The 25,237-nt window shown below is 36.0% G+C and overlaps 1 protein-coding gene across 3 annotated transcripts; it reads right to left on the reverse strand.

The window, feature by feature from the left end:
* Positions 1-581: 581 nt before the first annotated feature.
* On the reverse strand, positions 582-22,935 carry LOC140324335 (immunoglobulin superfamily containing leucine-rich repeat protein 2-like). 3 transcript variants are annotated; one of them, XM_072402144.1, is made up of 2 exons: positions 22,809-22,935; positions 582-7,141 (listed from the first exon to the last, which is right to left on the reverse strand). In XM_072402144.1, exon 2 carries the CDS (start codon positions 7,132-7,134, stop codon positions 5,098-5,100), a length of 2,037 nt encoding a protein of 678 aa, XP_072258245.1. In that variant the 5' UTR covers positions 7,135-7,141; positions 22,809-22,935; the 3' UTR covers positions 582-5,097. The 3 variants fall into 3 exon arrangements, with proteins under 3 accessions (XP_072258245.1, XP_072258243.1, XP_072258244.1); XM_072402142.1 differs by lacking the exon at positions 22,809-22,935 and adding an exon at positions 16,391-16,601; XM_072402143.1 differs by lacking the exon at positions 22,809-22,935 and adding an exon at positions 15,814-16,070.
* Positions 22,936-25,237: the final 2,302 nt, after the last annotated feature.

Below are 25,237 nucleotides of genomic sequence, written 5' to 3' on the forward strand. Positions count from 1 at the left end.
TGGAGTTACTGGAAAAGTGAAGGATGACATGACAGGACCCAGGAGGAAGCTGGGGCCCCGGCCAAGCATAGAGAAGATAACTACAATTTTTGTTTTATTATTTTAACACAGAATTGAAAAATAAAAACAAAAATTAACTGGAGTTCACTTAAACTTGACCTTCATATCATCTCTCCCATTTACATTTAGCAAACCTAACAAGTGTAATATTTAGCAGTATTGACACACAGCTGTGCGGAGTAACTTGCTCTAGTAAGTATAAGAGAGGCTTCAGTGGTACATAGGTTGGTCTACAGCTTACATAAAGATAGTCATAACTTTAGGGGGTTAGCTGTTGGAGCAGCAAAGTTCGGACGTTTAAACACAGCATATTTTGCATAATGCAGATTTAAAATCACATCGTCTTCTAAAAAATGTGAATTTGAGTATGGTGGCCTTTTTAAAAAACTTGCTTTAAAAGATATAATACCTTCTATAGCAATGAATTTGTGAGAGGAAAGAATTGATTAAAAAAAGTTCTCACCTCAAGATGGCTGATATAAATGTAGATGTAGGTGTACAAATAACATACACATTCACTCTTCCTGTAATTACAATATTTATTGAATTTGCACATGTCATGATTCACTGCCTCTGTTTTCTTAACCAACATTTTACTATGAGAAACAATTTACTTATTATAACACATATTTATCTGGGAAATAATATATACTAATGATTGAAATAGATTGCCCATTGATTAAATAGAGATGAATGATTTGAATGAATCTTGCATCAATCCTAAAGGAAACCTTGTTTCATTACAACCATGGATGATCCCATCGCTGTCTGCTCCTTTAGATTTTTCTAGTCACCTGGTTGTCATAATAATGTTTTACCTTCAGTACTTTGTGTTTCTTATTCATAAAAAGTGCACATATAAGGAATTTTCACCATTGTAACCACATTTATTACTTGTACTAATTTAATGACCTATAAAAGTGGTGAAACCAGTGTTTAGGCATAACTGCCAGGCACTGGAAGTTTAAAAGTGGTCTGCAATCACAACCCCTACCCTGTGTGACATCATTATTTGTCTAATGAAGTAAATCCAGATATAGACGTATCAAAACAAGTTTTTTTTCATTTTATAAAGAAAGGGATTGTAAAAATTGTATATAGCATCTTATCACTATGTGAAGGGCAGGCACGTGGGAGGACCTGCTCTTCCTCCGTATATACCAATTACCACACATTGCAGGTATGTCTGACATTTGAATAGACCGGTGATATAAATGTATATAAAGTACATTAAAAGTTCTTCAGAGCAGTTGACTGTGGTCAAACAGTTAGATCTGCCACCCATTTAAAAAAGCAGCGCTATGCGCTGCACTGGAAAGAGCTTGGAGAAGCAATGTTTTATGTTAAATAGGGGTTGTTTCTAAAACAGCAATTTTAAATGTTTAAATATATTTTAAAAAAACACGGTATGACCCTTTCTAAGGTAAAAAGCTGATGCATTGGTCTGGAATAAATAATTTCCCTATTAGGGTATTTTTTTCATTACCTGAATGTGTGCTTTTTTAATTAACTTTGTGCAAATTGCATCCTGTTGAATATAAAAGACTGGTGCTGAGCACAGGAGCGCTCTAGAATACGGGGATAGGCAGTTTTTTTAGTAGAATGTATGTATCAGCAAAAGCTCTGAATTCCGTTAGAAATGATGATAGCCACAAATTAGCCTTGTTCTAGGGATCACATACAGTGCAACCAACCGTTGAGGATTTCCTGTCTTCCCCGTAAATTATACCACTAGCAGGTACTAATGATCATATGAGTAACTAGAATTTCATTGTACAGAAACCATCTTGATAAATTAAAGGATTTTTCAATAAATGACATGTGCTTGCAACTACACCTTATGTAGCTTTAGTTTTCCCATTGCATATATGTGGTATCTTGTGCAAATGCAATTTCAAACAGAACTGAGTGATGTTCACCTGCTCACTGATTTTAAAACATGAACTGATTGCTTAATTTTCAATATTTATGAATGGGTGCTTGAATTTTTTTAATTGATTTTACTGTCAATTGCATCAATAATCCATTACAAAAGATTTCTATTACAGTAATCTATTGAATCAAAATGTCACATTATAGTAGGTAATATTTAAAAAAATGTCTCTGCAACTTAATATATATTATTCCCCTAATATACAAACAAATCACCACTATAAAAGAACATATAAAAAAACACATACATTAGTAAAAAAATCACAAAAGAAGAATGATACAAAGGTAAATGTTTTAGAAATTCTTAACAATAAACATGTTTCAGGCACAGAGAAAGTTTGACAATAAGTGCACCAGTATGCACAGTATAAATATATATTTCATGCAGCTGTATATTTATACTGTAAATATGCACATGCCCAAACAGACAAGTTTACTTTGCCAGTGCCCTTAGGCAGAAATTGGCACCCCAGATAAGAACCTAAGTAACCAGAAAAGTCTAACAAAATCAATCTTATATATTAAGAGAGAGTAAAAAAATCAACAATTCAACTTTAGTTTAAAAAACAGTTAACAGAGATAGTGATTGCCTTGCAGGAGCCCTGTAGTAGAATTTAGGCTAACATTATGGTAATAATCGGTAACAGTTATGTGATCATGTGTACGTACTTTTACCAACAAGCTGGGACATAATGGGGCTTGCCTATTAATACAGTGCAGAGAGAAGTTATAACTCAATCCAACGTGATTTTAGCCATTTAAAGGACAATTGTATGTCAATTCAGATGTCAGACTCCCCATCAGCTGTGAACTACAATGGGTATGGTGTCCACAGTCATTGGAGCCACCAGAGCTGTGGGATATGGCAGCAAGAGGAGGAGGATGGTGCATGATCTGAAATAGGAGGTCATAATTATGGAATGAGAAGGACCATGGTGGGCAGTTGGGGCCAACATTAAAGCTCACCTTTGATTATTATCTATGGATCACTTTTCATGACTGTTCTTAGCACCATGCTATTGAAGCTGAACTCCAGGCATATAGCTTCATGCAGAGCCGTAATGAATATTAAAAGCAATATATTACCTCTGTATATCTGTATATATAGCCAGTTCTGAGATTTACACAACTCTGCTAGGCAGCACAGCCACATTGCTGACCTGACTTTCCTTTTCTGAAATTAGACAATACAACTTGGTCAGCCTGCATTAGTCTGTTTCTTATAACACGTGAATGCAGAAGAACCTAACTGGCTCCTAATACTGCTCCTTCCCATCCTGGTGCTATACAGGGAATAACAAGAGACTCAAATATAAGTACTTACACTAGCTGCATTTGAAAATTCATGTCAATTTATTTAATGAATATAAAATGATATGATTTATTATTGATATCTGCCTGGAGTTCAGCTTCAAATAAAGCCCTATATGTTAGATGTAAAACACACTTGTGAAGTACTATTATACTTGTGTCGGTACTTTATAAATGCTTTGTACGTTTGCCTCCCTCGTAACTTGTTAAATATTTTATTTTATGATTGCCTGTGATAGAAGGCATTAAGACGCATGTGCATATAGTCTTATATACATGTCATGTATATACAGTTATGTCTACTGACATTTATTGAACAGCATAATTAATATAGTGTAAAGTTTTCTTGTAGCCACATATGCATATTAGAATTGTAATTATCCTCCAGAAAATGTATCTCCCCCATGATAAAACTGTTGTGTACAAGTCATAAATTTAGATGTTAATAAATGCTTGTCAAACAGTATATGGTTATAAATTTACTGTATTTGACATGTAGCTTGTTTGGCAATGTTGTCTCATTATAAAATATGGGTTTCTTCTCCCTACCACCTAAAGCATAAATCATTGGTTACATGATGATCAAATAGGTATATGAATAATAAAAGAGACATACTAAACTCCATATAAATATTGTGCTCTCATCTCATTGTGATGGATTGACTTTGTGTCCAACTGGTTCTTACTCTGTGAAATGAAGGGAGGGATGGTGATGGTGTCCCAAGAGACACACGATGGAGCTTTTACAGGTATTACTCAGAGAAGACACAGAGCAGATACACTCTCAGCACAATTTCCTCCATAATCCTGTTGTTTTAATGTAATTAGATCTCCCAGGGATTTGAATATATCTTGTTTCTTTGTTGACAATGGTGATTCAGGAAGTCTACAGTTAACAGAGGATTAGCATTTGATCATACAGTGTTCTATGCAGTCCTAAATGTAATAGAAATAAATTAACAGGGACATGGGTGCCATTCAATGCATCATTTTGAACTGCAAGAATATAGGTCCATAAAGGGTTGTTCTGTTGATCATATAGAATTGATTTACAAAAAAATGTGCATATTATTTAAAAAAAACTTTACGTAATGATGTTTTGAAGACTAGTTTGATTGTTATGTATTTGCATACCTAACGCTTAGAACATTTAGATTAATTATTCTGTACATAAGCAACACTCAATTTCTTTGTCCTGCATATCCAATCTAATGCTTTGCATGCAGGTCTACATTTATGGTGTGCATTGTCATTGCAGAAACACTTTCATATATACATTTACATGTTTCAATAAAATACGAAATATGCACTCACAGTTACAGTTACAGATTTTCATAGACTAGCCTACAGTACACATTTTTGTATTTTGTGGTCTACACATACACTTTGTTAGCGAAACACTTTGAAGCACACTGACCTGCATTATACATGGCATGCATACGAATGTGCAGTGTTATGGCACCATCAAAATATTTTCTGTTGACTGGGTACTTGGTATTTTGCTTCCCTTGCACGTCTGTGGACAAATATTAGACTAGTCACTGTAGTAACTTTTGTTGTTTATCCATTAGGGAGTTTTAAGATGTGTTTTATATATATGTATATATGCATCTCATCTTCTTAGTGTAAGTTCTTAATCCTGAACAAATTCTCAGAGAACTGGGATATTTGTTCAGGTTATGTTCTTACTCTTAAAACTGTGGCTTTTATGGTGGATTTCATTTTTGGACTCTTTCATGAAGAAATGAAAGGGCTTAAGTGATAAATGATTTGCTGACAGTTAGAGATGTAAAGTCAGCGTGCAGGTTGTTTGTAGTTTCCATTAATCTCCTCAGAGATAGTAACTGCTTCAGCACCCAAAGGAAGCTTATCACTGTACTCTGACCCAACTTCAAACTCTTCCTGGTTTGTTTTGGATTGTGAGTTTGGAAGGCTCTCTTCTATTACACTTCCCTGAATCTCCCTCTCAACTGCTTCCTCTTCTTCTGCTGGGGCTGCTTCTGCATCTCCTTCATCTCCACCAGCTTCGCTAGGATCAGAGTTCTTTTCTGACCCCACAAAAGAAGCTCTGGGGTCAAAGTCAGCAGCCATGTGCTTCTCTTCTGGATCTGGTTTGTGCGCTTTCATGATTAATTTGTAATTTTTGCCATGATATTTTGATAATAAATGGCAGCAAGTGGCTCCCAAAAGAGGTATAGTGGCCAATCCAAGAAGGAAAATGCTTACCACAATAATGATGATTAAAGATGGCACTTCCTTCTTGGTGGTGAAAACCACTTGCACTTGACAGTCTTCTCCTTTATATGTTAAGCATACAGAGTAGTTAGTGCCAGGAGTTAGGTCTTGAAACCAGTAGGAGTTGACTCGATCTTCAATCTCTGACCACTGAACCAATGAAAAACCTTTGGAACTTTCTTGGCACAGGTACAGCATCTTAAGCTGTTTTTTTCCTGAAAGTGTATGATAAGGAGTAATCTGAACTTTAGCTTCTTTCTCAGATACATCTAAAGCAATGACTCCCAGGTCAAAGACATGAGGTTTTAGGTTAGTGCTTTCATTGAATGCATGGTTTGAAACATGCAAGCCTCCTATATTTGGTCCACATTTCTTCTGATCTGAATGTGGATGCTCCATGGTATTCCCAATACTGTTCTCATTGTCACTTGTTTGCTCTGTTGGAACCACAACCTTGATTTTTTCTTCATCTTTATCTGGATTGAGGACATTGTTCCCTACATCTTTAGACACTGTTTTCTTTCCATCCATTGGAATTTTTCCTGCTGCGGGATCCTCAACCTTAGTTGGATATTTTTGACTACCTGCCACAGAGACATTTACAGAACTCTGACTACTTCCCATCTCATTAGTGGCCAAACAGGTATAAACCCCTTCCAACTTTTTGCTAAGGTGGGGGATAACCAGAGTTCCATTCTGATGAACCACAAAGTGTCCAGATATTTCAGCTTTTGATGTGTCAGTGGGCAAGTTTATCTCAACTTCTTGAGTAGCATTACGAACTTTCCATTGGATGACTGGTTTGGGGATGCCAGTGACCAAGCAGTGAAGCGCAAGAGTGAATCCATCATAAAGTTCAGTGTTGTCTAGGTTAGGGTGATAGCTTAGTTGCACAGAAGGAGCTACACATGGTAAATCTGGAATTTTAGAAAGTGTCTTCCCTTGGAGATCTTCTGGTGAAGCACACACAATTAAGTCCTTCTCCGCCACAGTAACTTGAGCTTCTTCAGTCCATTTTTTAAGCCACATAAGTGAACAAGTACAATGGAAGGGGTTGTTGTAAATCTGGATATGCAGCAGGGAAACCAAGGGTTTAAATGTTCCCTCACGAATGACGGAAAACTGATTGTTATTGATTCTAAGTGACCTAAGATCTTTTAAGTTGTCAAAAGCATCCACTGGCAGATTGACCATTCGATTGTTGTTCATTTTCAGTAGCTGTAGAGCAGGCAGGCTGGCCAAGTCTTCCCAGGGGAAATCCACAAGTTGGTTGTGACTAATATCCAGATTTTTAAGATGCACCAAAGTGGCCAAAGTGCCCTTTTCCACAGTACTAATGTCATTGTGCGCTAGCCACAATGATGTGACCTGAGGCACCCCCACAAAGTTAGACTTCTTTAAAGAACCAATTTTGTTGGCTGAAAGACTAAGTGTTGTAACATTGGAAGGAAACCCTGTTGGGACCTTTTGTAGCTTCTTGTAGGTGCAGTCAGCAAACTGTTGATTGTATTTATCCACACAAGAACATGGTTCAGGGCAGCTGTGTGCTGTCCCCAGGAGTGTTACAGCAGCATACAGGAAGAGAAGAAAATCCATATTCCACCTAGAATGATAAAAACAAAATGTGAAAATAAATTATGGGAAAATATTTCTGCCAATATCTGTTATGTATACAGTAAACTGAGATGTATGCCCATACACAGCAGTTTAGCATGGGTGCCATATTCCTTGGAGCCACATTTATCAATAATCTCCAGAAATTACAAAACTGCAAAAACATAAACAGGATTTACAAACAGAAGTTAAATGAAACAGACAAGGACTAAAAAATTTGAAACAATTTGGATTTGACATTGACGTAAGTAAAGGAGCTAATTTTGTTTTTTTTCTTGGCTTAAACTGGGCAGTCAAGTCATAACTCTACCTGAAACAGTTCAGTAAGTTCAGTTTTGATTTAAATTACTAAAAAAATGTTACCTTGCAGAGCAATGTTTTTTTAATCATAGATCAACAGGATGGAAAGGTCAAATATACTGTTTTTGCATCAAGCTTGCAACGTTTGGTGTCACAAGCACCCGTGAGACTTATCCACAGAAACAAATGCTATTCCAGAATGGGCTGCACAAATGGATTTTTGTCCCATACCTCTAGAAAAACGTAAGTGCTGCCTAATACTGCTTCCTAGTGAATTTCTTGTCCTAAAGAAGGAAGCCACCTTGATAACAGAAGTTGAATACCAAAAATGAAAAGCATGTCAGCTGAGTAAAATAGTCAGCATTTTTATCTAATAGGAAATTGCTAAGCCAACAGTGTTTGTTAAAGCTGTGATGAAACTGGCTTCATACGAGCCCTAAAACCCTGGGCCTGATTTATTAAAGCTCTCAGAGGCTGCAGAGGATACACTTTCATAAGTGAAGCTGGGTGATCCAGCAAACCTGGAGTGGATCTGGTCCATGATTCAAAACATTAGCTATCAAATAGCACATTACTTTGAAAGAATCCATTCCAGAGTTGCTGGATACTCCAGCTTTACTGATGAAAGTTTATCCTCTCCAACCTCTGAGAGCTTTAAAAAACCTGGCCCAGGGTCTTAGGGCTCGTATGAAGCCCTAAGAAAATCAGCTTCACCAAACCAAAATTAGCATTGGTTGGAAAATGGTAAGGGAATAGGTGAAGCTATTTATGAAGCCTTGGGATGAGCAAAGAACATCGGAGCAGTCATGAAGAAATCATTAATGTCATACAAGGCCAGTGAAAGGAGCTTGTGGTTGTGTCTTATTGCTGTTTAAAGTTAAAGATGGAAAGCCTGAAAATGAGCACTTTGATGCAGACATCAAGAAGAGATTTCTACACTAATGCTTTTGCAGAGCTTCAATTTCCATTGGGAATAGTTCAGAGAAGAAAGGACCTCACTAGTCATATACAGATAGGAAGGTTTCTTCTCTACACAAGATAAGTATCTCATATTCTTTAGTAGCGAGGACATAAGGATGGCATTACATTGAGTCTTCTGTCCAAACCATAAATACCATGCTGGTCTGCTTTTTTAACTAAACTCAAAGGATCTTATTAAGGGTGATTCATTAAAATTTGGACAAAACTAAAGAAAAGAAAAGTTTACAACTACAACTAACCAGGTTCCTTTTAGTGTCAGTAAGAATTCTGAATGGTCATTATAGACAAAAACTGCTATTTTGTGATATATTCCTCATGATAATTTTCAGGAATCAGCCTTCTCTTTTTAGGCTCACATAAAACATGGTAATTCAAAACATCCAGAAAGAGAGGGGTATTTAAAATACAACCGCTTTTAAAATAGAAGGAATTATGTGGTGTTCTTTTTTCTGTGGATGATATTTGCATGTTTTTCAGTCCCTAGGGGCTGATTATATTTCATCAAAAGAATTTTTAATAAAATTAGATTTACCGTGTTCATATTACATGCAGTAAGAACATTCAACGTATATACCAAGCAACATTTTGCACCACACTAGCTCCACATGCTACCATTTTTTGGTTTCCATGTGATGAATTGCAATTCTTTGTGAACACGTTACCCTACAAATGATGCCAAACCTAAAGCCACTAATTTGTTTATACAATTACATAAGTAAGATGTACATAACTGTACAATGAAGTCACAGGTTATAGCTGCTAATCTATTTGTTTAGTCACAAAAGCAAGATCTAGTCCGTACATGCACAACACGAAGGTGAAGTTTGGATAGCTTTAATGACTTAAGATGTGCATAGATATTACAAGTCTTTTGTAATGTATGTGCAATTTTGTCAGGAATAAATAGTCAATCAAGAAGTCCATTGTGAGTAAAAGCTTAACAGACACAATCAGGAAAATAGGCTAAAGGCAAGGCTAAAATCTTCAGGCAATACTTTACAAATCTTTATAGAGAAATTAACTCTACAGCTCTGTATTTCAAACAAAACAAATATAATTGCAAACAAATATAAATTGCATGCATGTTTATGTACAAGACAGGAGCAAGACCTTATGTCTTCCTGCCACCTTTTGTCTACAGGTGTAGGGGCAATTTAAATCAGGCATAGTTAGTACGTCTCCCTCATACATACACATTTTCTGATGGGCTCCTAGGAAATGTGGTTCTGGGGGCTTGGGAGGGAGTAGTTATGATTTAAAAATTCAAAGCTTGGTGAAAATGTTACAGAAACAGATCAAAATTGTTTCTTGCTACAGATAAAAGAACAAAATTAGGAAGGGAAATCGTTTAAAGGTGTCCATACACTGCTGTATGATACAACTGATTTAATTGTTAATAAAATCATAGAGTATACGTTAAAATCCCAGTACTGAAAGGTATGTCTCTGCATTGCTCCACTCTCATGTTTTGGGCCCACCCTTGACATTGGAAAAGATGTGCGATATTTCATCAAACCATTGTTGACATACCTCGCTATGGAACCCTATTAGCAAATTCAAAATGTTTCCATTGCACAATATATAGCACATATATGGGGCAAAGTGGGGCTTACATTCGCCATTTCTTCCAGGAGAACCAGATTTCTTCTGGTTTCCACCATTGTGTTTGGCCAAAGATCTCATATGTTTACTTAATATACTATATCTGCTCTGTAAATATATATACTATATATGTACTGCCTAATGGCTCGCCTTGCAGCACTAAGGTCCCAGGATCAAAGCTTAGCCAGGACACAATATGCATTGTGTTTGTATGTTCTCCTCGTCTGGGTTTCCCCTGGACACTTGTAAACAATGGAAGGTTCTTCTTATCTGCTTTCTATACATGAATTATGCAATCTAGAGCTGAACACTATGGAGGACATGAATAATGAGAGACGTAGGCTACGTACACACGTCAGATGATTCTCGTCCGACAATCGCCTCAGGGCTGATATTGGACAGGGTGCTGCTCCGTCGATCTCCCCCTTCCCTCTCCTTCCCTCCTCCTGTATGTACAGCGCTTATTCATGCATCATGCAGTCTTTTGTCGTTGGAAAGGATCGTGAAAGTGATGGTCCCCAACCTAAACAAAACTACTAAAGTTATGTTCACAAGTCAGAAAATCTGACGTGTACAGAGGTCTCCCAACATTATTCATCAACCTGCCATGGCAGACTGATGATCGATCGGGAATGACACTGTAGTCCCTAAGTAACCAAACTGGACAATCAGATTATGTCCATCACTAAACAGTTTGCACTTTTGTCTTGCACTGCTAGGGTTGCAGGTTTTAACCATGGCCAGGACCCAATATTGACTCAGTATGTTCTCCTCATGCTTGTGTGGGTTTACAATGAAAAAAATATACTTTGGAAGAAAAATGCTATAAAAATATTGTTATTGTCATTTCTACAATTAGATAGTAAGAAGCCAATATCCACTGTCACTACTTTTAATGAAGAAGATACCTGATTTATTAGATGCACTGTGCTATCCCTGGATGCTGCAGGAATAATGTGTGCAGCATGATAGCTATATTAATTGGCAGCACTAATTTGATTTCTCCAAGGGAACTTCCTGCATTCCTTTGTATGTTCTCCCTCAATCCAAAAATTATACTGGTATGCTAATTAGCTTTCATTGAACCTACTCTGTGCACATGTGTATGACTGTTAGGGACATTGATATAAGCTGTGCTGGGGGCAGATGGGAATGTTTCTCTGTTCTCTCTAAAGTAATTTAGAAAAACTGTCAGCACTATATAAACATGTTGAATGTTGCGAGCAGGCAGAATTTCGGAAAAAGATCAAAAAAGCAGGTTTAGCCACTATTCCATGAAACCAACTTTGTACTACGTCAACAAATGCAAGTTATATATTTTTCACTTAGTGTACGTTGCCTTGACGGTCTACTAACATCTGGCATGTATTTTTATGTGTTTCTTTATTTGTTCTTAATAATGCCGGTTTTATATTTTTCTCATGATCATGTTGCTAAGGAAAGAAATATGCAACTATTTTCATTTTTTAAATGCCAAATACATATTCAGAGTATTTTTTTAGCAAAATTTTACCCATTCTAGAAATATTTAAAAATAGAGAAATAAAGATTTTCTAAAAACTTTAGTACTTTTTTATGCTGTAATGTGGCATAGATGAATATTGGAGTTGTGGATTCCCTGTGGTGAGATTGCGGTTTGCCTCAGGGAAGAATAGAAGTGTGAAGGAACCCTAAAGGAACAATGTTCCACGTAAGGCTGTGTTTACTTCAAATGCCCAGCCAAGATAAATGGAACTAAAAAACAAATCTCCTGGGATGCTTCTAGTAAACTCAGGCTACGGGTGCAAATAATTCCTTGTTTGGCCCAACTATGACTATCTGCCAAAGATCAGAGAGACATATAAAAAATCAATAGATTTCTGATGCCCTTCTTTTTTTTGCATTTCCCTCCTGGCATCTTCTGCACTGTAGAGGACAGTTCAGGACAACAGGTGCCTGTGGAATGTGTGCATTCATGAGAACAATAGCTTCTGCCCCCCTCCTACATGTACTGCTAATCCTGCTATGCTACAGAGAACAGGGCACATTGCAAGGCTCTGTCACAGAGAGAAGTGTCTCTATTATCTTGTCCAGGCTGGCTGTCTGCAGCTTATCAGCCGTGTAATCACCGTTCATCTTTATGGAAGCACATGCAGAGCATCTCACCTTCAACTCAGACATGCACTGCTACTTCTCTTTTATGTTTGCAACAAATATATTCTTGATATATAAGCAATAGGCTTCTCTTTTAGGAAGAATTGCACAATCAGGGTAAAGATGCAAAAGTTCTAAAAAAAATTCAGCTAAAAAAATTAAATTCAACATATATATATATATATGTTGTGTGTGTATGTACTATTTATCTATCAAATACTATAAAAAAAACATATATATATATATATATATATATATATATATATGCACACACACACAAAAGGAAATTGTTTAAAATGTGTTCAATGCACTACATGTGAGACAAAGCAAAGTAGCAACACAATGATAAAAAAAAAAAAAAACAAGCGCCATTTTTTCATATGTGCAAGACGTATTGAAAGCTATATGTAGCTATAAAATGTTGTATGCTCAACTGTTCACTCCCAAGAAGGCAAATGTTTGAAGATCAATGCTAGAACCAATGTTTTGTAAAAATTAAAATTAAATATTACAAACATCTGCTCCCAGATTACAAGAAAAAAATTAGATTTTGGATCACACTAGAGCAAGGAAAAATCTCCTATGTGGATGTTACATCTGAGAATATAATTCTATTACAATAAATGATAATTAGTACTAAGAAATTACAATGTACAGTCAATTGCTATTGTTGTTCTGCTTTGCTTTGTTTATAGGGAAATTTCAAAAATTTGTGCCAGGTCCAGATTTCTCAATACAATTTTGTAATTTTTTATTTTAAAACTCTTTTTGACAGGGCATTATGTTTTTGTTTTTAGTATGGGGAAAAATACTTTTTTAGGATTTTTTTTTTTTTTAGGAAAGTAATGATTTTTTAAACACCTTTTTACATTTTTTAATCATTCATTATGTATGTAATTTTTTATTTTGTTTTTCTGTTTTGTACTTTAAATTACATCAAATTCAGTATTTTTGGCAAAATTAAATAATAAGAGCCTAAAACATGGTTACCTTTTATTCTACCTAAATATGTCTGAAATATAGTATTAAGTTATTATTAATATATAATATCTCAGTAACTAAAAATAGAATGTGCAATATAAAGGATTATCTGCAGAAATATTTGCAAAAAAAAAAAATTCCAACCAGTTCATATAAAATGTAAGATTTATTTGTATAGTGACATCACTTTAGACTTTAAAAAATGTATTATAAACATATATAACATATATAAAATATATTAAAACAACTATATATATATAAATATATATATCCACACACATATATACTGTGTACATCCTGTACATGCACACACAAAGAATGAATTATAAATATACATATTATGCATTATACAAGCATTGAAAAATTGATTTTGTACCACTTATTTAATGCATTGACAGAATATATTATCTATAAAATATATACCCACTATTCTAACAAGTGCAGCATGTAAATTTTTATTATATATTTTCAACGTTCACACATTGTCCTCTTTGACCTTGACACAAGCTATAGAATAGCATTTCAGCAAATCACTGACATTCCCAACTTTCTATTTCCTTAACCTAAAGCCCCTTCATGTCCGGCCTCATCTCTGGCCATAATTATAAATCATTTTGTTGCTTTTTAATGCATTGTAATATTTTTCATTTCCCCATTTCCTTGCATTAAGGTTCCGCCATCTCCACTCTTTACTATTCACCTTCTCCTCTGTTACCCATTTTTACTAAATATGTATCATTCACCAATATTGCTACCTTAAACTTATTCTGTGCCAACTGTCTTGCTCTTGTTTGTCTTCATGATAAAGCTATTAATACCTCCAATTTTTACTTTTTCCTGTCCCCTCCTGTTGATATAATATCCACATTTCTCCTATCCTACAATTTGCCCTGAGCTTTCTGCCTGTAGTAAATGTCACCTCAATGACAACTCCCTTCTAGACAAACTAAACCAGTGTCCATTTAAGTAAAATATAAGTGAGAACCCTTTAAAACATGATATTGTAGCCTGGAAATCTGCTATTTTGCTAATCCATTTTCTCTTTCCTAAATCTTTCCATCATTCATGCCTTCTATGTCCTGTCCCAGTCATTTGCTAAATTAACCTTAAATGCTGCAGCCACAAAGAAAGCTGGTTAGGGGACACATTTAGTCTGTCCCTGAATGAATGGCCCAGTGGGTCCCATGCTGGGAGGGCACAGAGACTAATGTAGACATGCTAGAGCATTACACATGCATTAAACATACACAGGGAGAATAGAGGAGCAGAGGGGGATCAGGAGGGGGCTCAGAAACTAAAAGGGGGATAATTGTGTAGATATTTGTATAAAAGGTCACCTTTTAGATGAATGAGGACAGATAGAAAGATAGATTTGGAATATGTAAAGACCCAAGATCACATTATAAACCTACAGAAGATAGATAGATATAGATAGATAGATAGATAGATAGATAGATAGATAGATAGATAGATCTGAAAGAACAGATGATTGGAGGTATGGGTGAAAGGGTGGATTGAAAGATGGATCAGAATAAACAGATGTTTGAAAAGATGATTGGAATGAAAAAAAGAAAGACAGATAGATAGATGGATAGAGAGAGAGAGAGAGAGAGAAATAGATAGATAGATAGATAGATAGATAGATAGATAGATAGATAGATAAATTGGAAGGACAAATACAGATACACATGGTAAAAGAGATAGATCAGGAAATCAAGATGTTTGGAAGGAAGGTTGGATTGGTAGATATACAGATAGATAAATCAGAAAAAAAACAGATGATTGGAAGGACAGATAGACACATTGATAGACCTGAAAGAACAGATGATTGGAAGGATAGATAGATCAGAAAAAATAGATGGTTAAAAGTATGATTGGGAGGATGGATAGATCTGGAAAAGTAGATATTTGGAAGGATGGTTGGAAGGATAAATCGATAAATAGAGACACATACACAGACCTGAAAGAACAAATGATTGGAAGGATAGATCAAGAAGACGAGAAGGAATAGTTGAGTAAAAGTATGGTTGGTAATATGGATTAATCTGGCAAAAAAGGTGTTTGGAAGGATGGGTGGATTGGTAGATATAAAGATAGATAATTGGAAGGACAGATAGACACATAGACAGACCTGAAAGAACAAATGATTGGAAGGATAGATAGATCAGAATGAATAGACAATTAAAAGTATGACTGGAAGAATGGATAGATAGATAGATAGATAGATAGATAGATAGATAGATAGATAGATAGATAGAAAGATACATAGATAGATAGATAGATAGATAGATAGATAGATAGATAGATAGATCTGGAAAAATAGTTGGAAGAATGGTTGAAAGGATAGATATATAGATAGATAAATCAGAATGAACAGATGGTTGAAAGGATAAATTAATGGAAGCATGGGAGGATAGATAGATAGATAGATAGATAGATAGATAGATAGATAGATAGATAGATGAAGAATATGAATGAATAAATGGTTGGAAGGACAGAAAGATAGACTTGAAAGAATAGATTATTGGAAGGATGGTTGGAAGGAGAGATAGATCCAAATGAATAGATGACTAGAAGCATGCTTGGAAGGACAGTAAGAATAGTCAGAATGATCAAACTGACCATCACCAAAAGATTGTAACATTATATATAAAATTAACTAACCATTAAAAAGCAGAAATGACAGCCATATAGGTAGAGTGAGAAAACTTTAAAGTTATTTCCATAGTATCCTACAATCCTCCACCCTGTATGTTCCCAGCCATAAAGCAGCAGCCGGACTCTCCTATGGGAGGAATAAAGAGGTAAGGCTCATTGAATTCATCAGGAGCTGTCCACAGTGCTGCAATAAATTCTCTCTGATTAATTCTCAGCCACTTGAAGGATCGCATTGTCAAAGCCTCAACGTGTTGCTTTTGTTGGAAGTAAAATCTCCTTAGAGGATAGTTCAGTGATAAAAATCAAGTCCTGCAGCTGCTAACCCGATCCCAGCAGTTTAATCCCTCTAAATATTACTGATCACTATCTGTCCTACACACATTCACACTCCATTCACCCTGTTTCTACATGAAGTCATACCATGCACATGTTTCTAGTAAGGGTCATTGAGTGTGCAGAATATAACACTGTATAATGTATATTCTGTATTAAGCACACATCTCCATTCAGCTGCAATACATCATGCCCTCTCTCCAGCACACACAGCAAGCACAATGCTGATTCCTAGACAGCAGTGTCTTACCTCCTAAATCTGCCTCTGGGATGTGTGGCAGATGTCCAGCCAAACAGGTTATCCAAAGTTTAAAACTTCATAAAGCAAGAGGGATGCTAAAATTATTTTTGGATCTCATTGGCATCAGGTTTCAGGAATTGAAGGAAAAAAAGTAGGATTTTCTGGGGTCTCTCTGCTTCCCATGAATAAACTGTGCACTGTTCTGATACCATTAGTCCACTCCCACACCCCACCCAAAGTATAGTGAGTGGGCTAAGGCTGCAGGAACCCCCCCAGCAAATGGAATGAAACATTAATGACACATCAGTGTGTCCCTGCACTATACACCTCCCTCCCTATGCATGTGTTTGTACCCCTCCCTCTGCAGCCCAGCTATGTACCTCTCCTTTCTCATTTCAGGTCCACATCCCTGTCAGTCTAATTGAATGTAAATAGCTCCAGAGCAACAGAGTGGGATTCATGCTACATAGATGTCTATATATTCAATATATAGATTATAAACAGTTGTCTGGTATTTTAAAGGTTAATTCTACAAATGTCATTCAGGCTTCATATATATAATCAAAGTACAGATTATATATGAAGTCATATTGTTCTAAATTATCTGGTTTTGCAAAGGTTAATTCAATCTTATTCATCATTCCTTCCAGGAAATGATATAAATAATTGATTTTGTAACCAGATTTTAATTTCTCGACAGCTTTGAATACTCCTGAGACAAGTAAAATTGGCATGTGAGCATGTGCCTGTGTGTGTATATGAATATACATAAATGGATCTCTTTCTTCTTCTCCATCACGTCCCTTTCGCCAGATTTCTGCAATGCCTACACATACATACGGTAATAGAAAAACAGATTAACTGGCAGTAAGGGTGACCATACATATTATACATATAAATAGTCTTGTTTGCTACATCAGTGGGAAAAATGTGCTGAGCCTCACAGATGAACTTTAAAGTTTTTTTTTTATCTTATAGTATAAAGGATGTGAACTCCAGGGTATTTAAAAGTCTTATTTGGTTGCACATTTATTTACCACCAGGCATGTGAAGCATCGTCTTAAAGTCTGATCATTGCAAGCGACCATTACATCATGAACATACATTTCTTGCATCTGTGCACTGTAACTGCAGCTCTGTCTGCAGGATGTATTATAACTACTTCTAAACAATCTCTGAATATGCTGCTTCTTGTGCTCCAGTTTAAATACAAGCCTTCTTTTTAAAATATGGAAAATTGGGAAAGGCTAGGGATACCCAAAAAAGTCAATTTCATTTTTCAGTTATAAACTGGGACAATTTTAGGTAAAATGGGACACCATTTCGCCAGGTCCAGAATATTCTGACACCATTACAATGTCATATTACAAGTACAATGAACAATGCCTTAATTCATAAACTAGAATTACTATCTCTTTACCAGTACCATGTTACCAGAAGTAAAGCAATGCCCAATATGTGGCAAAGTCAAACCTATGGTAATTTAAATTTAGGGATACTCAATAGTGTAAAGCATAGTACCCTCCTGTAAATGTTATTAGATTCATTATAACCATTTCAACATGGTCCAGTGTGCTATCTAGCCATATATTCTCCTACTACAAGCCTGCCGGAACATGCCGGCTACTCCTGTGGCTCCTTGCCAAATAAAAATTAACTGAACCTATTTACCACAATTGGAGCTCTCAATTTCGTTTTTTTTTAATTCACCACTACAGTGACTTCCAATGGGTTACAATGAGCTGTCCTCACTACAAGCACGCAAATTATCCTTTAAACATATATATCGTGCTCCTCCAATCAGTCTCTAAATCAGCAGAATGTTATCTTATATCTATTGGAAACATATAATTCATACTGATCCATTCCATCAATAAAAAAATGAAAGATTCCAACACAAGGAGACTTGACGTAAAATGTAATTACTTAACAATTAACCAACATCCTATAAATATATAAGTATGAAGACAACATTGTTTCAGCACCTGAGGCCTTCATAATAAAATCAAATTGCCTTGGATTGTCTCTAGTCGGGGGCTGAGAGAATTTCATATAGGGGATTATTTTAAAAATAGCTTGACTGTTTCCCTTCATGTAGCTGCCATGAAATCGTCCATGCGAAAGAGCAACAGAAAAAGAAAGAGAGAGAAAGCCTGAACGAGAGAGAATAAAACACGCCTCGGTACATATAGAAGACACAACAACGGGATTATGACTATAATGAAAATATGAACTCAACCTTGCTGAGTACTATGGTAAAGCTAGAATTTTTTAGCATTTAGATTTCTGAAAACCATTTCCAAACTTATATTTTAATCCAAACATGGTGTCTCTATGAATCTGCGCAGAGATCTTTTGACCTATATCATAATTATCTACACGGAGCTATGCTTACTTATTGCTTATAAATATACATCTTAATCAAAGATTTATCAGATAACATAAAGATATACAGTATCTGTATTGCATGTGAGTGGCAATTAGCATATATAGCTAATATATATATATTAGATATAATAGATCATATTTTTTAAAAAGGTGACTTTTGCACTTTTCAAATAATATAAACCTGTATGTGCATGACTTTTTACAACACCCATACAAAGACACAGCATTAAGTCAGACAAGCCTGATTACAATGTAGGGCATCATTTATAGACGTATTTAGCCCAGCTCTGTTATTGTACACAAGCACCTGCTGCTACACCGCACAGCATGACTAAGCAGCCCAACGTGGCATATTGCATTTGTTTGTCCCCTTCCAGACTAGTCTCAGTGTTACATGCACCACACCCAGAGATGACAACATCATTTGTTTTCTCCACTAAAATACAGTGTAGTCACCAATATCTCTAAGAAGAATCATTAATATGTGAACAGTTTCTACAATCATATAGTCAGAAGGATTTTCTGATTATTCATCCATCAATGTACCGCATGGAGAAGGCAGCGTGCATATGTTATACAATTGTTTCATCACCGCAATACTGCAGTACACTGAGATCTGTTCCTGGCTATGTGTTTTATATGCACTCCTTTCATGCAGAAAATAAACTGATATCTGTCTGTTCCCTCAGCTTAGGGGGTCTGTGTCTGAATAATGTTCTCTTCACACCTGAATAATCTGGGCTGTGACAGGGAAGAAGAAGAATGGAAGTTAGAGGAGGGACAGGTAGACAGGAGGAGAAGGAACAGCATAGACACATCTAAATTTACAGCCGTGTGGAATGAAGAAATGATTGGCAATAAAATATCTATATGGAAGCACAGAAGGCATTCAGAAGTGATAAAGTGCACTTTGTCATCATTGGCCTTTATGCTGATATGGTTTTTAAATAAAAACTGTCCATGTTACCCATAAACACCAAACAGAATAAAGCTAAAAATCATAACTGGACATCTGAAAATGCAAATAATCAGAGATGTTTTATATGTTCTTTGGAAGCTTGCTGTGTCTGGGTGATGGCTCAAGGCCACATAGTCAAGAGGTATTGCCATGCTGATTACAGTGGGGAGCGTGTCATATGGGTAGACGCTAAAGGAAAGCATAAGGAAATGTAGCTTTCTTTACCATCTGTCAAAGCTTTCGAAGAGGACACAAGGTGTGTTCTTTATTATCATGAATGTAGCACCCTTCCCTTCTGTGTAGTCTTGTTATTGTATAAAACTGGGTCTTTTACATAACACATACATTTCTATGTACAGACCTTTACAGATATACATTTGTTTTGCTAAAGAATTCTGTATCATAACCAATTAACTTTTTTGTTCTCCTGTTGCATTTCAGTGCTTCTGATCTCCTGAAACCTCTTTACATTCTCTTCCTATTTGCAAGCATTCCAGTGATGGCTGCATTGTTTATTCGGGACAGATTTTCTTATTGTGACAGCAGTCAACCATGCCTGCGGAATATCTGTTAGAAATGGTCATTTGTCTCCATTGGGAGCCTGTTAGACAGGATGACAACACAGAAGACACGGGAACATATTTGGGATACGGGGATACGGTGTTGTAAGCCTATAACAGACTGTAACTGAAGAAGAACCTCACTGGCCACTGGGTTTGCATATACTTTTTTTTATTATAACACTAAGTGCAACAATCAAGATTTTCCTTTATTACAATATCCATAAAACTAGAGAATAAAGAGAAAAATAGAATAAAGTAAATTAGAGATTCTGTAGAATATATTTTACTTTCAAATCATTTTAGTTATGATAACAACATAATGCAAACTGACCATAGCCAGGGCTGTACCTACTATACTGACAGAGGAAGCTGACGTGGTCCACTAAGCCAACAGGGGCCCCTAACTATATTGTCTTCACATGAACCAACAGTTTTGTGTTGCCAAGTTTACTAAAGCTTAGATAGTTTGGATGAACTCATTTTATCAGTCTCCATGTGGTCACAAATATGTTTGGTGGCACTAGCCAGCTGCGCAAGGCGTCATATCAGACCCAAGACAGGTAGAATTTGCTATAAAATCACTCTCCTGCTGCAAGTTCTACCTATGATCCAGTGATACACAGGCATACTGAGCTTCTTCCTTCTTTTTCCCCAAGTGAAATCTAAATCCCACATGCTATGTCCCAATAAGTGACACAAAAAGGACAGCCATGGGTTTGACTTAGTATATTTACAGAGTGCTTATGAACAAAAAAAATATTTGTTTTAAGGTCCACTTTAATTTTGGATAAAATAAGGTATAGTAAAAAAAACATATTTTTATTCAGCATTGTGTGTCCCATTGGGGTAGGGTTCTATAGAAACAAAAGGAAATAAACAATTTGAAGTTTTCCCCTTTGTCCTGTTTTGGTGACAAAAAAGTTTGGATTTTCCTTCATTTTCTGTCCCAGTGATAACAGTCAATAGAATAAATAGATGGTGGATGTCACCAGCAGAGACACAAACAATAATAAAAACTGACAGATGTTCTAATCCCTTTACTCTATATCTAATACTAAAAAAAGATTGATATTCAGATAAAGGTTGATTTTTAAGATCATAATGGTTGTTATCTGTGATTGTGAGCAACAGGTGCTCTTGAAGAATAATTTAGGCTGTTCATTTTAAAAGAAATGTACAGTCCAATCATTACTTCTATGAATCAATTTTCACTAAGAGACATTTCTCATTCCAAATTGGGGGCACTTAAAATCAATAGTGTGTAAAACTGTATAGATTTCTGTCACCAGACACTGCCGGTCTGATTTACTAAGGCTTAGCTCAGAATAAAGGCAATGATGAGCTCTGTTCACCCCCCCTCACTGGCACAATGATATTCTCTTGTACATACATTCAAATGGATGAAGATAACTGTGCTCAGTGGATTGCCTCTGTGATGAGCTTAAAATGAATAATCAATAAATAACATTTCATTAATTCTTAAGATGTTCCTGCAAAAGGTTTGTTTCACAAATGTAAAAATAGGGAAGTAGCTGTAGAGAATAAAAGTGAAAACTACAATCAATAAACCATCATTCATTTACACATACAGAATAATTTACACATGAAGTTTAACCTATATTACACCTTCCCTGGTTCCCCCTCATCAACATGGTATTACAATTAATAAATAGATGCTTTATATGCCTTGTTTTAGACCCAGAGACATCATCACTAGGTCTCTGTGTTCCTTTATGCAATACAGCCAGATATAGCTGGTGGGTGCCATACATAGCTATGTGAAAACAGCCCATTAAAGCCCACATACATTGCTGAACCTCCATGTTTGGAAAACTAAATGATACTGCTAGATCACATACAGCAGGGGTGGAAAAACCTAGCTGATACTGGATGTCTACCAGTCAGAAAATGAGGCAGGATCTATTTGACTAACTGCAGCTTCTAATGTGCATGATTAGAATCTTACTGTCATATTCAGTACAGGAGAGGCGGCTGTATAACTTGAACAGCTAAAAGTAAGTGCCGTTTCAAACAAGGTAATAAGAAAATACTATACCAGTATTTAAAATACATGACCATAGTACTTTTAGATAATTGGTCAAATAATGATAGCTGCATACTCCTTTGCTATCAGGTCAGCAAGAACTCAAATCAGCACTTTTACACAACTGGACACATTTGTCAAAAATTGTGCAAAACAATAGCAATCTTTCCCACGGATGAATGGGAAAAAATATAAGGGTTATGCTACAAGCAAAACTTGGGAATAAGTTGTTATATTGGGTACAAGAGTGATTGCGCGGAGACTGAATGTGCAGAGCATTAGCTGGCGCACCCATGCACAACTCTCACTTCAGAATTCTGTGCTTTTTGTAAAGTAATAGTAGAAACTCTGCAAACAAATTGCAATGCATTTTTTCTGATGCTTCAACATCTGTTGAATATATAACAATTTTATGACTAATAAAATATATTGAAAGATAGAAATCCACTGATTGCTTGTTCCTGCGGGACGTACCTGCGGAGATATACACTTGGCAACAGGCCGATGCAACCATAAGCAGTGTTCTAAGCAAGTCCCTCTTTCTCTCTTTCCTCCTCAATCGTCGCTCTTTTTGGATGGATATTCCATATATAACTCTATAAATATGTAATATTTAACTATTAAAAACTGCAAGTATTCACTAAAAATTGCATCCAGCCTCTATGTTATTTCATTTGCTATTTTAAAAAGCCATTATATAGGAAACCTAATTTTAAAAATAAGCCCTTTGTTATTTTCTTTAATCATTTTTTGCATATCACAAATAGGGTCCGAGCAGGGGAATGTGCTTTGCCTACATACAAATAAAAACTGTCCCCCTTACCTATCTCCAGACGTTGTAAGGTATGTGAGCGTGTGTCTTACAGGTGCACACTGCATTCTCTCCAAGAAAACCAGACAACAAAATCTTGCTGCTTAACATAAATTGCCACTTTCATTACAATATTATTTTTCCCTTAAAACATACTGAAATGTGATCTTTGGAAACAGTGCCAGATGAACATGTTGGCAGATCCTTTGTAAAAATAGCTGCAGGCAATGTTTGTGGGTAATGCACTGCTGGTAAAATGAATGAAAATGTCTGTGGCCCCGTATAATGTGCTCACACAATTCAATGTGTTAGATGAAGTAACACTTATCTCTTGCTGGTGAAAAAGTACCATAGTGTTCTTTTATGTCAGGTTAGACAAAAATCATTCAAGTCACGCCCTAGGAGCAGTATTGTAGAGCCGATCCACACTTTGCTGTGGTCATAGACAAAATAACAGATTGGGCCAAAGGCATGCACACCCTGAATACAACACAACTTTTAAAGCAGGACAGCTCTCAGTTATTTGTGATGGGATAGCATAATTAACACAAATATTAATATTAACACAAAATTAATACAAATAGGACTGGGCTGCTTGTATACCATTTCAATTAGCAGGATGCAAAGCAGAGGCAAAAGACCTTGGAGCGGTCCTTCTGAAAATATGTAGGTTCTATAGAAGAAGCTGAAGCCATTGGAGAAGTCTTTCTAAAACTAGTTATATTTCATAGCAAAGGAAGGAGACCCTTGGAGGGGGTTTCCTATAATATAAAATTAGGTCTTATAGCAAAGGTAGAAGGTCTTAGGAAAGACTTCCTAGAAAATGATGTAGGTCTCAGAGGAGAGGCAGAAAACCTTTGGAGAGGGTTTACCTGAAAAATAACCTCATCACACGCACGGCTCCAAGACTTTTCTAGAGCTGCCCCGACTCTCTGGAATGGTCTACCTCATCCTATTCGGCTTTCTCCTACATTCTGCTCATTTAAAAGAGCACTTAAACCCCATTTTTTTCAAACTTGCCTACCCATCTTCTTCTGTCTTTTAAAACCGTCACTACTTTCCTCCACTACATATCTCCCCTCTTATTGTGTGTTACTTCCCTAACCTCCTAGATTTTTTGCAACCCCTATTTAATGTTCAGTGCTGTGTAATATGTTGGCACTGTATAAAGCCTGTTTAATAATATTATTATTATTATTATTATTATTATTAATAATAATAATAATAATTTAGGTCTTACAGCAAATGCATTAGAGACAGAAGACCCTTGGAAAGAGTTTCAATTAAAATACAAGTTGGGTATCTTAGCAGAGTCAGATGAAAAGAGGCTTAGCTTTTTAGTGAATCTTTATTTTGCAAGAGGAGGAGTAGTATGTGGTGGGTTTGAAGATAAATTAAGCTATGTCAGGGGCACTGGAATTTATGAGTAGCCCAGCACCAGCAATTTAGTAGGCAAAATCCTTGTAGAATGTAAATACGCTGTAATGAAAGGAATATACAAGCAGCAATGTAAGCAATACGTAACGCTCATGCCCATGTTTACTTACTTTTAGAAGGAATGTACTTTTGTGAAAAATGGTGGTAAACATTTAATGGAGGGGATAGAACACAGTGCGACAAAGTGATGGAAGTTGGGCATGTCCAACATTCTGTATGGCAACAATCTGTAATTGTTTACTTTAATTTTTTTATTAGTGGAATTACCAAGGATAACTGATTTAGTGTAGTGTATTCTTAGGTTCTTTGCTGGGTAAAATAAACAATAGTCAAGTGGTTTTTGCAACATAAGTGTGAAATGAAATCATTCAATCACAAATGTACACGTTGTTAATAATACTAATTATACAGAAATAATTGAATCTTTGCAGGGTGAAACCAACAACCGACTGACTGACCTAAAATTACATTGTGTTATCCAAATGTGAAATCAAATCCCCTGTTTATAAATGTAGAAAGAAAAAATGAAAAAGGAACACCTGAATGTTTGGACTGCAATATTAGCAAAGCAACTAATAGCATTACATTTCTCAGCACTACAGTATTGACCTAACTAATAGAGTAATAATCTGGGTGAGTCTTTCTGCCTACCCAG

The sequence above is a fragment of the Pyxicephalus adspersus genome, chromosome 2 (genome assembly GCF_032062135.1).
Source record: "Pyxicephalus adspersus chromosome 2, UCB_Pads_2.0, whole genome shotgun sequence".
Taxonomy (NCBI): Eukaryota; Metazoa; Chordata; class Amphibia; order Anura; family Pyxicephalidae; genus Pyxicephalus; species Pyxicephalus adspersus.

What these genes read in the sequence shown, in the direction of transcription:
- LOC140324335 (XM_072402144.1), bottom strand. Translation starts at nt 7,134, where the DNA reads ATGGATTTTCTTCTCTTCCTGTATGCTGCTGTAACACTCCTGGGGACA.